General features: G+C 48.1%; 1 protein-coding gene across 2 annotated transcripts in view; it reads left to right on the top strand.

Annotated features, from left to right (window-relative positions):
• The window catches only part of CABLES1 (Cdk5 and Abl enzyme substrate 1), a 124,650-nt gene that overhangs the window by 92,345 nt on the left and 14,460 nt on the right, over positions 1-17,845 (top strand). For both annotated transcript variants that reach the window (XM_012506295.2, XM_030810654.1), the window contains 3 exons: positions 6,548-6,644; positions 7,824-7,980; positions 9,088-9,191. In XM_012506295.2, coding sequence (XP_012361749.2) covers positions 6,548-6,644; positions 7,824-7,980; positions 9,088-9,191 — 358 coding nt within the window. The remainder of the gene's footprint in view (positions 1-6,547; positions 6,645-7,823; positions 7,981-9,087; positions 9,192-17,845) is intronic.

Raw genomic sequence — 17,845 nt, 5'->3', positions numbered from 1 at the left:
GAGAAAGGATGGTGGAGAGAAGTCAGGACCACTCCATTTTGGAAACATCTAGTTTCCAGGTGTTAGATATTTAAGTCATGTCTTTTTTTAAGAGAGTAATATTAGTTCATTGATCATGCTCCCTGAGGAAAGGGCCATAGCTTGAACTTCTTGTTATCTAATAGGGAATCTTGTTTTCCTGTCAGAATCTATTCCATGCGTTATGGCTCAGTGAGCAGCTGGCTGGGCCTCTGCCAGGGAGCCACAGAAGAGGAAACTGAAAATCATTTTGCCTTTTACAAAAGATGAAGTCCAGAGTCGGCCGTTTTATGATTAATAATGACCCAGGTATTCCCCTTTGGCCCCAAGACAGCTAGATTAGCCACCTGCTTTTGATCAGATGACTCCACAGCTGTGCGTGTGTGCTTTGTGCTGAAGAAGCCAAAACTAAGACGGGTCCAGGGGTTTCTAACAGTGAAATTACAGGCATTCAAGGAGAGCTGCATTAAATTAATTTTGGTGCCATCCTATGAAGGATGAGTTTACACTCCCAAAATGAACCAACCTGTTTTTCTGCTCATTGCTTAAGGGTATAACTGCTGCTTGGCTGTCTCCCCAAATGTACTTTCATCTCCTGTTTTAATCCCCACCCCCATCTTCTGAGTCCCTCCCTTTTACCCCCTCCAGTCACTCCCACTCCCCCACCCCCATGGGCCAGTTTTAAATGTCAGCCTTTGTAAAAAAAAAAAAAAAAAAAAAAAAAAAAAAAATACGTATATATCTTTGTGCTGGATTTTCAGTGTGCTTGTTGCCTACAGCCTCTGCAGAAGTTCACAAACTTGCACAGAATGTGAAAGCAGCTCCTCTAGGTACATGTGGCTAAGCTGCAGCGCTACCCAGGACTGTGGAGAGAAGGAATCATGGCCTTGCATCATCCACAGTTCCTTGCCAGTAGTTCAGTTAGGGTGTCTGTAGAAATGAGATCATTTCCTATAACCTGACTAACCATGTTCACCTCTCAGTAAAAGCTGCAGCATGTTAACCTAATATACACACCTTTAGACAATATTCGTGTGTAGTATTTGAACTTGCCTCTATGCCATTTTTAAAAGGAAGTGGAATATAAGTAAATTAGTAGGGCCAGGCGCAGTGGCTCACGCCTGCAACCCCAGCACTTTAGGAGGCTGAGGAGGGCGGATCAACTGAGTTCAGGGGTTCGAGACCGCCTGGCCAATGTGGTGAAACCCCGTCTCTACTAAAAATACAAAAAATTACCCAGGCGTGGTGGCATGCGCCTGTAATCCCAGCTACTTGGGAGGCTGAGGCAGGAGAATCGCTTGAACCTGGGAGGCAGAGGTTGCAGTGAGCCAGGATCGCACCACTGCACTCCAGCCTAGGCCACAAGAGTAAAACTCCATTTCAAAAATAAAAATTATTAAAAAATAAATTAGTATTTGAACACTAGATGTGTCTGGGAAAAAAATCTTCTGGCTTTTCAAAGAAAGTGAAAACTTCAACTTCAGTTTGCTTTTAATTACTTTCAGCTGCAGTTCCACATTCTCTAGCGCTATTTCCTGGTGCTGGAGGGTTAATGTTGGCATTTCAGCCAAACAGATATTTCTATTTTTATATACCATTTTAATGAGAATTCAAAACAATGATCTTAGAAAATACCAAGATTTCATCACACTCCACTGGGACTTCTGCTTCGTTCTTTTTCACTGGAGTTTTTAAAAGATTCTTTTGGGGCAAATCTACACCATTCAGAGTTCCTTTCTGCATGCAACTCCAACGTTCTAGGCTTCCAAAAGAGAGGGACAGCAAAGACCATTGGTGTTACGCTATGTGGCACAATGTGAAACTGCTGTTTATGGGGGTCAAATACGACCAAAGAACAGCAATTTCATGTTTCATGTTAATATCAGAAAGATTCCAGTAACATTGATCAGAGCCCTTAACTAAGAAGAATGCACCTGGAAAAGTTTGTCAGCCTCTTTGTGAAAGATGTATTTTTTAGATCCCAAGAGTCCTAACATGTACAAATTCAAAACCTATGAGAAGGGCCGGGCGCGGTGGCTCACGCCTGTAATCCCAGAACTTTGGGGGGCTGAGGTGGGCGGATCACAAGGTCAGGAGATCAAGACCATCCTGGCCAACACGGTGAAACCCCGTCTCTACTAAAAATACAAAAAATTAGCCGGGCTTGGCGGCAGGCGCCTGTAGTCCCAGCTACTTGGGAGGCTGAGGCAGGAGAATGGCGTGAACCCAGGAGGCGGAGCTTGCAGTGAGCTGAGATCGCACCACTACACTCAAGCCTGGGCGATACTCCATCTCAAAAAAAAAAAAAAAACCTATAAGAAACTGAGATGAGATCTGTTTTGTTTTCTGTGGACAGCTGACTATGCCCGTTACTGTACACGTGCGCTCTTAATTCCAGCCCACCAAAATGGTAGCCCTGAAGTTAGTGACAACCTCTCCCTGAATCTGGGGAGGAAAAGCGTGGAAAAGTTGCCCTCTGCCATCATGAAACTGTCAATGTTCTAGAGCTGTGATGATATTTATTACTATATCAGCAAAGTTTTGAAGTGTGAGTAGCTTTGGCGTACAAGAAGTACCTCATTTCTTCTTTTTAAATCTACTTAATATGAACTATAAACCCCCCTTCTACAAGGCTGAGGGGAGACTGAGACTCATTTTTCACTGAGCATCCCTCCCTCCATGTTAACAGTATTGTGCCAAGAAGGCCTTGGAACCTACTGTAATGCCTAAGATTTGGAGAACACATGCTGGTTATTGTTCTTTGGTTGCCCTAGCACTGCCAAAACTGTCACACCCGCCCCGTGACCCCTCCAGGCAAAAAGATGGGCTGCTCTGTGCCAGGTGTGAGTTACGAAATTTTATCATGGCCGGGAGCTCTGTTCTTGGGGTGCTGATGGTGCAAGGCATGGGTCCCCTTTGATCGTGGACCCCATGGTCATTTCCCTTCCAACTTAGGTGAATCTTGCACTGCTGCTCCCTCTGCGGTGGCCTGTAATTTAAACATCCCCAGAGGCAACAGGCAGAAAATAGGCCACTCTTGGGAAGAAAACTGGGAGACCAAATCCACGTCACTGAGTATCTATGACTATATTATCTTGCCATAGGAACTTATAAAATAAGGGTAGCAAAAGTCCTGCCAAGGAAGCACTGGGTCTTAGTAGCCACTAGCCACATATGGCAATTTACATTTAAATTAATTAAAATTAAATAAAATTAAAAATTCAGTTTCTCAGTCAACTGGTCACATTTCAAGCACTTAGTTGCCACACGTAACCATCGTATGGGACAAGGTAGATAAGGACCATCTCTGTCATCACAGGAAGTTCTATTGCGTGGCACTCGTCTGTAACGAGCCTCACGTGTCTCCAGTAGCAGTTGAGGGTGGCCCCACTATTCTTATTTTCTTACTCGGCTTGGCCTTAGCAATTTAGAAAGTAGAATGACGTAAGTAGAAAGCCAGGGGGAAGTGGTGACTACAGTGAGTCACGTTATTTCTCGAGGGACCAGTTCTGTGAGTAGGGTTGGTGGAGCCTTGCCCGTCTTTCGTGTGGTCCCAAGTGTCGCTGAGACGCTTGGACAATCCACTGGGTCTAAGAATCCCTGTTTCTTTAAATGGGTTTGGGTTTATCTCATGGAATAGAATCTTGGACTTCATATGAGCACATGACTATATTTTTTTGTTAGGGCTTCATTTCCTTTGGAGGAAATGCCAAGAAGGGGAGTGTGGAAGAGGCACGACTGCTTTGGTTCTGTTAACTGTGATGTGTGATGTGCACATTTGGCGGCAGGCAGACAGCTGGCCGGGACAAGGCTGCCCCGGGGAAGCAGTGAGCCTGTGAGCAAATTGAAGACAGATGAAAAGGGGCACAGTGGAAAATCACCCAAGTTTCATGCCATCTGTATGTACCAGTACCGGTGAGACAGCAAAGAGCCACACTAGCTCAGCTCAGTAAATAGTTTGTTATGTATCAGACATTGTATAGACAGGATATGAAAATGGACTGAGACTCTGCCCCTGCCTGCAGCCAGCTCTCCTTCTGAGAACCCTCTCAGTATGGGCTTATTGGAATTCTCCTTATTTCCCCTGGCCTACTCACTCCAAAAAGATATTCCCTACTTCTCTATTAATTTCAGTCCTAAGTAACATTCTCCATCTGGCAAAATGGAAACAAGGAAAAAATTATTTGGGAGTTGGGAATTTGGAGACCATGCTTGCTGGGTTTGGCTTTGGAAAAGTAGGAAGCCCGTGGAACTGAGCTGCTGGTCCTTGAATGAAAAGGAAGACACTGCTATTTTTGTCCTGCTCTGCATGTGGTCAGTCCCCTCCCTCCCTGCCCACCACAGGTATTTTTGCCTCATTGCCTTGTTCACGTTTTTGCTTTGTAGGCACTTCCCTATGCCAGTGCCCCTGTGCATTCATCATCTCCATCCTTAATTGCTTTGAGAAGCGTTTTGAGAATCGCCCTGGGTTGCCTGCATAGCAGGTGCAGCAGTAGGGCAGACGGTCTTGTGGGTGTGAACAGAGTTGGTTGTTGGCTTTCTTCTGCATGACTTTGGTGTCGATTCTGAACAGGACTCCAGAGATGTTTTGAGGGTGGCTCTACCATGGCCTCCCAGGAAGCCTGCTGTGGAAATGCAGCACTTACTGGGCACAGAAGGTCTTGGGCATTTCTGTTAATCAGACTCCACATTATAGGTAGGATAAGGGAGCTGGCTCATTCATGTAATGCCCAGAGACTAGGATGATGGCTCAGCAGAATCAGAGCAACCCTGTTTTTTTTTTTCTATATTTGAGGACAGCTTTCTTCCCTTCTCTTCTTGCCACTTGCTTGGCTCCCTCCTCTCTTCTTACCTGATGACTTTGTCTTTGGCTGGGAGCAGTTTGCCCCTGCCTTATATTCGTTCTTGCATAAGTTGTAGGAGATGACCCCTGAATATGATCCCTCCATCCAGGCCACACAGCAAGTACGCTGTGGGTCTGAGGTGGCTTTGACTAACAGGCACCGGGTGTCAGAACATGAAGACCTGGTCATTCCCAAACATGGCTGCAGTTCAGAATCGCCTGGGGAGTGTTTACAACTCCTGATGTCCAGGTCACACCACATGCCAACTGTCTGGGGGTGGGAGCCAGATAACAGTTTGTCAGAGATCCCCATACAATTCTGATACGTGGCAAATTTTAAAAATTACTGTAGGGGAAGGGTGTGGTCCCTTGAGATGTGAGCAGTTACACCTGAGCATAGTCACAGCAAGTCCATCTTGCATCTCCATGGCAATGTGATGTACTAGAAATGACATTGGATGAACTCTCCAACCTACCATCCTGGTGACCTTGGCAATCTCCCAAGGGCCTCAGTTTCCTCCTCAGTTTGATCTAAATTGGATCAAAATAGTAGTACCTTTCTCATAGGGTCATCTTAAAGAACCAAAGAAATGATGTGTGAGTCTTTGGAAATAGTAAAGTGCTAAATAAATGTTTGGCCAGGTATGGTAGCTCACACCTGTAATCCCAGCACTTTAGGAGGCCAGGACGGGAGAATGGCTTGCGCCCAAGAGTTTGAGGCTACAGTGAGCCATGATCACACCACTGTACTCCATCCTGAGCAACAGAGCAAGACTTCGTCCCTGAATGAATGAATGAATGAATACTAGTTATTACTAGAGATTATTCTTTTATTAAAAGATATTCATTTTCTAGGTGGTCTGTCAAGTAGTAGAAGTGACTACTGTGGCATTAATTCTTTCATCACCAACAGTAAACCCAGTAGGTGTTTAGGATAAGAATTCATTTCTCCTAAGAAAGGGGAGCAGCAAGGAGAGGTGGTCTCATGCAGCATTAGAAGGAACCCAGGCCGGCCGCTGTGGCTCACGCCTATAATCCCAGCACTTTGGGAGGCCAAGATGGGTGGATCACCTGAGGTCAGGAGTTTGAGACCAGCCTGGCCAACACAGTGAAACCCTGTCTCTACTAAAAATACAAAAAATTAGCCGGCCGTGGTGGTGCGTGCCTGTAATCCCAGCTACTCAGGAGGCTGAGGCAGAAGAATCGCTTGAACCTGGGAGGCAGAAGTTGCAGTGAGCCGAGATCATACCATTGCATTGCAGCCTGGGCAACAAGAGTGAAACTCTGTCTCAAAACAAAACAAACAAAAAAACAAAGAAAGAAAGAACCCAGCAGCTAGATCCCAGCAAACTGTGGTCCCACGATGCTCAGGGAACGCTCTCTGGCCTCATGTTCACTGGCCGTCTCTAGGAACTTAAGGGGCCTTGTGGAAGAGGGAGGGATGTCTGTAAACATCAGCTTCATCTTCAGGCTTTCTGTTCAGTTGGATTTCATTTATGTCAAAGTGGTTGCAACAAGGCATCACTGGCAAGCCCCCGAGGAGGGACAAAGGACTGTCCCATCACCGGGGCTCACCTGGTCATTTTCGTCAGTGTGACTGTGTTGTCTCATGCAGTAAGCATCCTCATGGCTCTTTGGGGTGCACACAAAAAAAGCATTTTTTTTTCCTCTGGCTTGTCCTCCCAGGGACTTGAAGTTGGACGGAGGAAGACAATCAGCTGGCGCAGTGAGTTTGAAAGAGATCATTGGTCTGGAAGGTGTGGAACTGGGTGCTGACGGGAAGGTAAGGCTGCCAGGCCGCCAGTCACCAAGTTGTGCTGAAGGCACAAGGGTCAGGAAGCAGAGGAGGGGGACAGCCCACAAGCCTCTCTCGAGGTGGAGGACTCGAGGTCTGGGGCAGATCCAGACATGTGATGCCAGCCTGCCCGGCTCCCCTAGTGTGCAGCCGGTGATTGAGTGGCAGCATGGCAGGAGTTCCCACAGTACGTGTATTTCTCTGCCAACTGAATGTGCAGTTTTGAGTACCTCACACACAGGCATGTTCCAGGATGGAATGACGAGTGGATTGAACATCTATTAACCGGTGGTGTCAGCAAGCAATATTCAGGCTACTAGAAAGTGTCATAGCTTCCCATGGTCCTGGGAAGCTAAGAGACCCTCAGTCTTAACACTGTGACCACAGAGCAGCAGGGCAGTCACATTCCTCTTCCATCCACATGCAACGAGCTGTGGGGTTGAAGTCTCAGGAGTGAAAGGTTGAAAGATGACCCTGCCCTTTGTGCAGGGTCCAGACGGTCCTCATCAACCCTTCCAAAATCTGTGTATGGCAATGACGCAAGTGTTTCTAGGGGAATCTGTCCTGGGGTAGTTTGTTTGCCGATGAGGCTGCTGGGAGCTCCAGGTGTAGATAGAGTGCATGTGAGATGCTTGCCTGGGCAGGTGAAAATCAATGCACTTGCTCTGTTCACCCCCAACGAGGAAGTGTTCCCATAGGAGCCAGGAAGGATGGGATGGAGTGGAGGGTCATATGTGGCATCTGCCAGAGGAGCAGGGTAGGAGGCCACAGCCCTCACCAGGGACTCTTGGGGCCTGAAGTGTTCTGGGCTTCTGCACTTGGATTATAAAAAGCAATGCAGTGTGTACCTTGTGGATTACACAACACCACAGCAGGTCCTGAGATAGTACCTTATTGTCAAATACATTCACATTTCTTCCATGTAATAGGAATAGTCAGACTCAGTGGGATAAATTAAAACTATGTGTAGCCTTATGTCAGTTCAGGTTGGGTGTTGGCACCAATGAGTACCAAAACAAATTTCATTTTTCAGATCTCATTGGATTTCAGAATTGCAAATAGGAGAAAGTGGACCTGAATGTGGGGTGACAACTGTAGCTTGATCAGAATGCAGAGCCAGCAATGCCTGGGAATAATCACTGGCCTGTTGTTGTCTTCACCTTTTAGACTGTTTCCTATACCCAATTTCTGTTACCCACAAATGCCTTTGGAGCCCGGAGAAATACCATAGACTCCACCTCCTCTTTCTCCCAGTTCCGTAACCTGAGCCACCGCAGCCTCTCCATAGGCCGGGCAAGCGGCACCCAGGGGAGCCTCGACACAGGTAACCTTGGCCTGGCTGGGTCTGGTAGCTGGTGGTGGGAGGTGCCTTCATTTACATGGGAATTGAGTCTCCCTGTGAACATGGGAATTGAGTCTCCCTGTGATGCAGAGGGGAAGACAGGCCGCAGGTGACATGACTTTTAGGAAAGCCTGATCTCAGGCCATGCAGGCCCACAGTGAAGCCACAGGTGATTTCTCTCTAATCAGATGCCCCAGTCGTTGACAGCCTGAGCTTCCACGTGGAGAGACGCCAAGGCCGTGCACACCATGCAGAGATGGCTGTGTCTCCCAGTTTCCCTGACCACTCAGCTCCCCTCAACAGTGACCTGGTTCTGTCCTATATTTTCATGGTGCTCAATTCGGACTTAAAAAAACAAAAAATCTGGGCTCTGAAGTGCAGGTTCAGGTGTGAGTTTCCTTTGTGCCTGTCTTGGTGGGTGAGCAGAGTTGGCGGCTGAAGGAAGACTTGCATGCTTCCAGCTTTGCTGATCAAACCCTTTTAAGAACTGGCACATGGAGAAAACGCTTTAGGAAGCAGTGCTGTTTCTACTCTCAGGGAATTCCAGGTGGATGTGAAGTTCCCTAGGTCTGCCCAAGTGCTGAGTTCTGAATCCCTATCCTGGTGTTCCGGCCACCTCTGATCGTTCGCAGCTGTGCCTTGGTGGCCGCTCTGATTTGTATTCATACGGACACAATAGCCTGCCTGGAAGTATTTGCACCAAATCGTGCTGCACAGGCGTCTCCAAATTTGATCTGCAAGTTTGAAAAATAAACCTCTTCGGGGCCACACTCTGAGAGTGTCCTCTGCATCTTGCACGCTGTGTGAAGGTTTTTGCTCTCCTGGCTCAGGGAGATTAATACATAATTTTCTAAAATGGAAAAAAATGTCAGGATGTTAAGAATTTGGTGAACGCTTTTGAGAGGAGAATCCACTTCACTGGCATGCGGAGATGTCTAATAAAAGTCAATGAGTGCCGTGACGTTGAGCTAAGTGCCCTGAAGCCAGCCTTTCTTCATTCCAGCTATACTTGGCATTCTCCTGGCTGTCTCTGCTGGGGAGGGTCCGGAGCCGCTAATTATCATTTTGTATTTTGCATGTGATCTTCAGGTAGTGACCTGGGAGACTTTATGGACTATGACCCAAATCTCTTGGATGACCCCCAGTGGCCTTGTGGCAAACACAAACGCGTTCTGATCTTCCCTTCCTACATGGTGAGTAGCGTGGAATGGAGGTTCCATTTGCTGCACCTCGTCAGTTGCCCCGCCTGGGTTGGTGGTGGCTGGGGGCTTGTTCAAAGACTGCTCTGCCTGGGGGACCTTCCTGAGGAGCTCCCTGGTGTGGGTGCCCACGGGAGGACCAGTATTGCCTCCTGTCCAGAATCCTGCTGGCCACCTGGCCTGCAAACACCACTTTCAGGATGCTTGCGAAGGCTGGGCTGCCAGTGTCCACAAAGTTACCAGCTCAGGTTGGGGGACCCTCTCCTCTGAAGGGGGATGTCCGAGCTTATACCTCCACAAACCCCAGTGGAGAGGACCAGGCCCATCCCTGGGAGCGCTGAGTTCAAGTCCAGCTCTGTTTGGAGTTCCTTGGTGGCTGCAGGCCTTCATGTGCATGCTGAGCAAACATTTGGCCCCAGGCTGGGGATGACAGAATTCTCTCCTGGGAAAGTGAAAGTAGGACACTGTGGGTGTTACATGCAAAACCTTTCTCTGCTGTTTTTATTTCATGGACTCTTCCTGTTTTTCCCTGTGTGTAATTTTGGTTTCTGCTCTCGGCTGACCACTGTTTCCCACCACCAAGGGCTGCCATCTCTTCTGCAGACACCAGAGGGGCCTGGCGGGGCCCCGGGTGCTTTCTCTGGGCCGACTTGCCCTGACTCTTGTGGCAAGCAGAGCCCCGCCTGCTGTGGGAGGAGGGGGAGCTGCACTTTCAGAACAGTCGATTGGCCAGGCCTGCCATGCACAGCATCAGGTGGGAGACATCCACCCAGAACGCCCCCACCACCTCCCTGCCTTTTGCATGTCCTGGCCCATGAGCCGGGCCTGGCGGGGCCGGCACAGCTGAGCACTTCCTCCTCTGGTTCCCTCCCTCCTGTGCTCCCAGCCTGAGCTGTTCTCAGGAGCCCCCGCCTTAGGAGTGAACCAGGGGATCTTTTTTCTCCTCTCGGCTTTTGTGTCTGCAGTAGCCAGAGTGGAAACCAATCCCCCGTACGCAAAGGACACCCAGATCTTCATTCAGAACTTAAGGTTCCCCGCTGTTTGTCAGAGAAACACCAGGCAGAACTTGGGGCCTTGCCAGTTACTTTCAGCATTTGTCCTCTTGTTCTAGCACATAGTTCAGTGGTCATTTTTGTACGCCACATGGCGTCAGAATGCATTTAGTCACTGGAGAATGCATTCAAGTCAAAGGCATTTAGTTTGAAATTGCCCCTACTCCTCACTCTCCCTCACTCATGCCCCAACTCCTAACACAGAAAGCAAAACCAGAGCCATGTATAGTTACTTTTCTTCCACTCTATGACCTGTTTATTTAAAAAAACCAGGGCATATTCATCTTTGGCAGAGGCAAGCACATAGTAAGTGTTCAATAAATGACCAGAATGATTGCCCTGATGTCAAGGAGGGTACAACTGGTGTAAGAATAAGGATGCTTTATGTGGTTCACTGCCTTACTTATTAAAATTCACTTTATTTATTAAGCAGCGTGGCCAGGAAACTGGCTCAGGGAGTCCAAGTGAGGCTTTCCTAGTTGATAGATGGGAAATGGGGGATCCAGGCTAGAACTCCTGGCTCGCGGCTGTTTTCACGTTGCCCAGCTGTGTCTGAATTCCACATTCCTCAGCAGTCAGCCCCACAACTGCTGACCTCGGGGTTGGACATGAAGATCATTCTTTGGGCCAACAGTGTAGCAGTTTTCTAGGTAACCAAGAGAATAGGAAGGTGCACTATTTCTGATCGATGTTGGCGGGAGCTGTCCTAAGAGACACGTTGTGCCTGGTGATAACGCCGACCTCTCCTTTATAGGCCTAGTGTTGGGCTGGTGCTAGATCTGATCTTTTTTATCTGATCTTTTTTGTCTTTAAATGATTTCATTGTGAGCCTTGAGGTTGCGGGCCGCAGTATGTGTGTATGTGCGTGTGCACGTACACACATACAACTTTTCCTCCTTAGACTGTGCTAGAAGACTTGCCGAGTCAGCATGTATGTCCTGCCCTCCTCATTTGATGTTCCCAAGTGGATCATTTTTAATTTCACTGCATGGGCTCTGCAGTCAGTGCACCCGGGAATAGTCCACGCTATAGGGAATGGAATTGCGCATGGACTGCATTTTCCTGGTCGGCTCCTGGAGCCCTGCGTTTCCTATTCTAGCCACAGATGTTGGCACTTTGATAAAATGTGGGAAATCCACGTTTCAGCATTCTCTTCTAAGTTCTTGACAGTGTGTGTGTATTACAAAGGGCCTCAACCCAGCTCCCTGGAGACTTCTTTCCTAGAAGCCAACATGGGTTACAGGCCGTTTCTCATGCATTTGCACTGAACTTGTAGGAATCAGAGTGGGGCAGTTGGGGGTGGGGGCGCTGGGGTGTTTGCTTTATTTTTGTGTGTTGGGGAACAGGTATAGAATTCACCTATTGAACAAGTATTGTTTGAGGCCTTATTATGAGCCAAGCTTCCTTACCCAGTAGAGAACTAATCAGCCACAACCCCTCTTCTCCTCCACCTTGGAGTGAGTGAGGATGTCAGAGAGTAAACAGTAAACAAGGAGACAGAGCACCATAATCGTGAGGAAGGAACCATCTTAGAAAAGCAGCAGGAGACCAGGCATGGTGGCTCATGCCTGTAATCCCAGAACTTTGGGAGGCCAAAGCAGGGGGATCACCTGAGGTCAGGAGTTTGGGACCAGCCTGGCCAACGTGGTGAAACCCCATCTCTACTAAAAATTAAAAAATTAGCCAGGTGTGGTAGTGCGCGCCTGTAGTCCCAGCTACTGGGGAGGTTGAGGTGGGAGAATCGCTTGAACCCAGGAGGCAGAGGCTGCAGTGAGCCGAGATTGTGCCACTGCACTCCAGCCTGGGCAACAAAGCAAGACCCTGTCTCAACAAAACAAAACAAAAACAGCGGCAGGAAATGATGGAAGGGTTGGACGTGGGCCCCAGGGGGTAGGCCTCAAGGAAGACTTCCCCGAGGAACGGCACTGAAGCAAGCACTGAGGGCTGAGAGCAGTCGGCCCCACCAGGTTTTGGTAGGGAGAGCCCAGTGGAAAGACCCCAAAGTAGAAAGGGGGTTGGTTTTGCATAAAATAGATACTTCTAACCGTAGAAGTCGTTGCCCTTCCCCCTACGCACACAGAGGCAGGAGGCAGAGCCCACAAATGATGCTGACAAACCCTCCCTCCCCACTGACTTGGCCCCAGGCACAGGGAGCTGCTGCTGAAACAGGCCCTGGCTCCTTTGAGCCAGGTTGTGGAATGCCCTCTTTGAGGGCCTGAGGCACATTTGGCCACTAGGCTGGTATGGGGATCTCTGCCCAGACAGAGGGCAGATTCCCTCCTGGGTGGGAATGCTCAGTGATTGGGGAAGGAGCAGGCTTGCTGGTCACAGGCCAATTATGCGGAGCTGCTCACCTCCCTTAGTATCAGCTTCCAAGGCCCCGGAGTCCTGCTGCCTGTCCCGTCTTCCTCAGGCCCCCAGGGCAGTCCAGTGTGGCCAGCCCAGCAGAGGCGCCCGCCTGAAATCCTGGGACTGTCCTCCCCTGTTTTGAGATGTCCTGTTCCTGTGGAAATCAGGCTCTGAGATGCTTGTGTAGCCTCTGCTGAATGAAGCAGCTCTCAAAGTGATGAGCTAATCCTTTCACCCATCAAATCCTGCTGCAGCCGCTAAAAGGAGTAATTTACAGACAATCAGATGCACTTGTTTGTTTGTGCATTTCCATGAATTTTTGTAACCACTGCTCTGATCCAGATATAGAGCATTTCTGTCCCTGCAGAAAGTTCCCCTCCCCATCCACTCTTCCCATCCCCTTCCTGCAAAGGCTATCACTGTTCTCACTTCTGTCACCATAGATTAGTTTTACCTATTCTGAAATTCATGTGAACAGGATCATGGCATATAGTTTTTGGGGTCCATCTTCCTTCATACAACTTAATATGTGAGAGTCCCCATGTCATGTGTATCAGTAGATTTTTAATTGCTGAGTGGGCCACGTGTGATGGATCACGCCATAAATCCCAACACTTTGGGAGGCCGAGGTGGGTGAGGTGGGGGGATCACTTGAGGTCAAGAGTTTAAGACCAGCCTGGCTAACATGATGAAACCCTGTCTCTACTAAAAATACAAAAATTAGCTGGGCATAGTGGCAGGCACCTGTAATCCCAGCTACCCCGCAGGCTGAGGCAGGAGAATCGCTTAAACTCGGGAGGTGAAGGTTGCAGTGAGCTGAGATCGCACTATTCACTCCAGCCTGGGTGACAAGCGAAACTACGTCTCAAAAAAGTAAAAATTGCTGAGTGGTGTAAGATGTAGTACAGTTTGTTTATCCCTTCTCCTGTTGATAGACATTTGTTCATGCGGCTGCCATGAATGTTCTTGTGCGTGTCTTTCTGTGGAAATACTTTTTCATTTCTCTTGGGGTAAATACCTAGGAGCGGGACTTCTGAGTCCTAGTGTAGGTGATATTAACCAGCCATGATGTAGCTGACTGTTTATCTTTGTGCGTGTGTGTCCTAAGTGTAATATAAAAAGGCCCTTCATCGCCACAGTCAGGACATGTCTTAGAGTGGGAAGCTTCCAGAGGTGAAGTCTGTCATTTAGTGTGCAAGTGGCACCCTTTTCAAATTAGCCTTGCACCCATATCTGTATTTTTAAACTTCGATCCATGCAAGTCACTCCCACTGTTATCTACTGTAGAAGGTCAAGGGTGAGATTTTGAACTTAAAAAAAAATTCCGGGCTGGGTGAAGTGGCTCACGACTGTAATCCCTGCACTTTGGGAGGCCGAGGCGGGTGGATCACCTGAGGTCAGGAGTTCAAGAGCAGCCTGACCAACGTGGTGAAACACCATCTTTACTAAAAATACAAAAAAGTTAGCCAGGTGTAGTGGCGGGCGCCTGTAATCCTGGCTACTCAGGAGGCTGAGGCAGGAGAATCACTTAAACCCAGGAGGCAGAAGTTGCAGTGAGCTGAGATCACACCATTGCACTCCAGCCTGGGTGACAAGAATGAAACTGTCTCCAAAAAAAAAAAAATTCCTGGGGCAGGTGTGCAAAACAAATTGCAGCTGGCCCGGTGGTTTGGTCTTCAAGTTTCTAGAAGGTGCCCACAGAACAGGAGAGCATGTTGAGCCGCCTGGCTACGTGCAGACTCTTGCTGGGCAATGGTGTGTCTCGGGGGAAGGCGGATGCTTCCAGCTCTCTGCACCACTTGGCATATAATTAAAGCTTCCTGAGAGAGAGTGGTTATGTATCATTAGAACCTGGCAGCCCAGGTTGGTAGTGGGTTTTTGTGTTTTTTCCCCCTCTTTATGGGTGTGGAAAGCACTTAAGAGGAGAAAGTAAGCGGGAGAGCTGAGATAATGCCAACAAAATTCAGTTACCTGAGTGGATTTCTGGATTCTTCTGTAAGAAATCCCTCTTGCACCATGTTTACATCAAAAAGAAAACCGACTAACATTGTTTGTGATATGCATAAGCATGTAAACCTCAAGAGAAACCTCTTGGATTGATCTCCATGATAAAATGCCTATTTTTTATTTACCGAATATTAAAATCTAAGTACTTGTAGAGAAAGCCCTCCCTCTACCCCCACATCTCCCCAGTGTTGGGGGAATGTATCGTAGAACTTAATTTTTCAGTACAGCATGAGATGCTGAGCAGTGGGAAGTAATTGACTCAATGAAAGAAAGACTAATTCTGCCTTCCATGAGATAGGTGATTAGATTCTGCCTGTCCCCCGATATATATATTTATAAATTATAATATAATTTAATAACAGTCATATATTTATAATTTATATAGAATATAGAACTATATTTATATATCTATTTCCATTAAAAGTTACCTGGATGATTTAGGCACTTGTTACCTGTCTGCAGGGTGGATTTGTTGGGAAGCTGATGCAAGACCCTTTCCAAGGCCTCAGGTTTCAAGGTGCCTGAGGCCTATTCAGTTCTGGGGAGGGGACCTCTTTAAGAAAATGTCACATCACATTAGAATCACAGTAGCTTGGCACTTCCCTATTGTGGCACTTCCCTGAGGCTTGAAGGGCGCCCTCAGGCTCACAGGCCTGGGCAGTAGCTGAGGAGCATCCTGCCAGCTTTAGGTGTAAGTGTTCACATCAAGGCCTGAAATGCCTGATTGTGCTGTGTGGGGAGGGAGGGTTGTTTTGGGTGTGGGTTTGGTTTTTTTTTTTGGTCTTTTTGTTGTTGTTAACAGCACTATTAGAATTCCAACACCATACAATTCACCTCTTTAAAGCCTCTTTTACAATTCATTTTTTTCTCATAAAACTAATACTTGGCTTCGGTGGCTCACGCCTGTAATCCCAGCACTTTGGGAGGCCAAGGCGGGTGGATCATCTGAGGTCAGGAGTTCGAGACCAGCCTGGCCAACATGGCAAAATCCCGTCTCTACTAAAAAATACAAAAATTAGCCAGGTGTGGTGGCGGGCACCTGTAATCCCAGTTAATCAGGAGGCTGAGGCAGGAGAATCGCTTGAACCCGAGAGGCGGAGGTTGCAGTGAGCTGAGATCATGCCACTGTACCCTGGCCTGGGTGATAAGAACAAGACTCTGTCTCAAAAAAAAAAACTAATACAAAATATGAGTTTGACATTTCACCCAAGATTTTGCAGCATCTGCTCTCTTTCTGTGTATTTGTCTCGGATTTTTGACAATCGCTTCGTGATTTTGACATTTCACCCAGGATATTGCAGCATCTGCTGTCTTTCTATGTATTTGTCCCAGATTTTTGACAATCACTTCGTGATTTTGAACATGATGTTCCACGCAGTTTGGCTCATTCTCTACTGCCACTGTTTCAGCAGCTTGCATTTAGAAGTGCATCCAAATACTCTCTGGGTGTGGGTGATCTCAGGGCCAGTCACCTGGTGTCATCTCAAGTGGATGGAGACACTATTCCAGGAGTCCTGTAGCACCAGATAAATAGTTGACAAATATCTGACACTGAACATGCTCTGTGCCACCCAGTGAATCCCCATGGCCATGTAAACCTGAAGCAGAGGGAGCTTTTCTTCCTGTTTTCCTCTCCGTGTGCAAACCCTTTCATTTCAGTGGGCGGGAGAGTCGATCCAGGATTCGGTATTTTGAATTCGATGGGTAGAAATAGCAACAAATGCAGCCCTAGGCTGCGTAGGCTACCCGTTTATTTCCATAGTTTCCTTGTGATTTACTGTCCTCTGAGGGAAAGGATTAAATGCCTAGAACAGCTGAAATGCCCATCTGTTGGTGGTTAGATAGATTTAGTCGAGGGCCACTGTCGCTTAATTACCTTAACAAGCACGGAACATCTGCTTTCCAGTGCCCAGCTGAGCCCGAACGCTCATATACAAGTGTGGCCAAAGCAAAAAAGCCTAATTTCGCAGTGGCTGTTGGCGCTGGAAGGAGCTGTGTGGATCATTGCCTTGTATCCATCCTTCCTTCCTTTCACAGGCGTGGTGTGGAACCAAGGCTTGCAGCGGCCGCATACCTGCCCCAGGTCTTACAGCTAGCTCCTAGGGTGCAGGCAGCACTAGGGCTGGCAGTAGGTCAGAGAACAGTAGCCGAGTGTACGGCAAGCTCACATCTGCTTAGAACTGCTCATAAGAATTCCTGGGGAGACTTGGAAGACAGGAGAGTAGGAAATGAAGGAGGCCGGAGCTTTATCAAGCCCTAGAGCGGAAGTACCTTTTCTGTTGTTTCTGTTGGAATCAGACCAGCAACCTGTCTGCTCTGAGGCCCTCACTGTTCTCCAGGATTGTTGTTGGGGCGTGTGTACCTCCCATCCTCTCCCGTTACACCCCAGCCCACCTGAGGGGCGTTCACTTCACAACATTGTTACTGTGGGCCAGGATGGGGCCCAAGTTCAGTTCCATGGAGGCCCCTTCCCTCTTCTCGTGACAAGTCAAGACTTTGTTTTTATACAAAGCAAAGGATGGGCCGGGCGCAGTGCCTCATGCCTGTAACCCCAACGCTTTGGGAGGCTGAGGTGGGCGGATCACTTGAGGTCAAGAGTTCGAGACCAGCCTAGCCAACATGGCGAAACCCCATCTCTACCAAAAAATACAAAAAAAATAGCCAGGCATGGTGGCGTACACCTGTAGTCCCAGCTACTTGGGAGACTGAGGCACGAGACTCACTTGAACCCGGAAGGCGGAAGTTGCAGTGAGTGCTACTGTACTCCATCCTGGGCAACAGAGTCACCCATTCTGTCTCAAAAAAAAAAAAAAAAAAAAAAAAGCGAAATAGGTATCTGTTTCTGCAGTCGATATGGGAGACTTTTCATCTAGATAACCAAGTTGTGGTCTTCTCTCTTCCTGTTATCTCAGAAGCAATTTGTCCACTCCTACTCTAGGCCTTCCAGACTGTCTCTAGCAGGGCAGGCCAGGCAGGGCCTCCTTGTGAACTGCGTCTCTGGACATCTGTGTTGTGGACAGTCCCTTCCATCTGACCTTCCCCTTTCCCTGTACGCAGCTGTGCACACAGCTTCCCTGCAGCCAGGCATTCAAGTGCTTGACAGTGCATTCAAGTGACCTCTGACTCCATGAACGGAATGAGCACCCTTCCAAAAACACAACTGCCTGCTGCAGGGTTGGAACCCCCCATCCATCACACAGCCTGGGCCTGCTGCGGGCCACAAGGAGCCCTTCATCTAGT

Source organism: Nomascus leucogenys, chromosome 4, assembly GCF_006542625.1.
Source record: "Nomascus leucogenys isolate Asia chromosome 4, Asia_NLE_v1, whole genome shotgun sequence".
Classification (NCBI taxonomy): domain Eukaryota; kingdom Metazoa; phylum Chordata; class Mammalia; order Primates; family Hylobatidae; genus Nomascus; species Nomascus leucogenys.
Note: the sequence above shows the minus strand (reverse complement) of the source record. Positions and strands in the feature narration are given on the sequence as shown.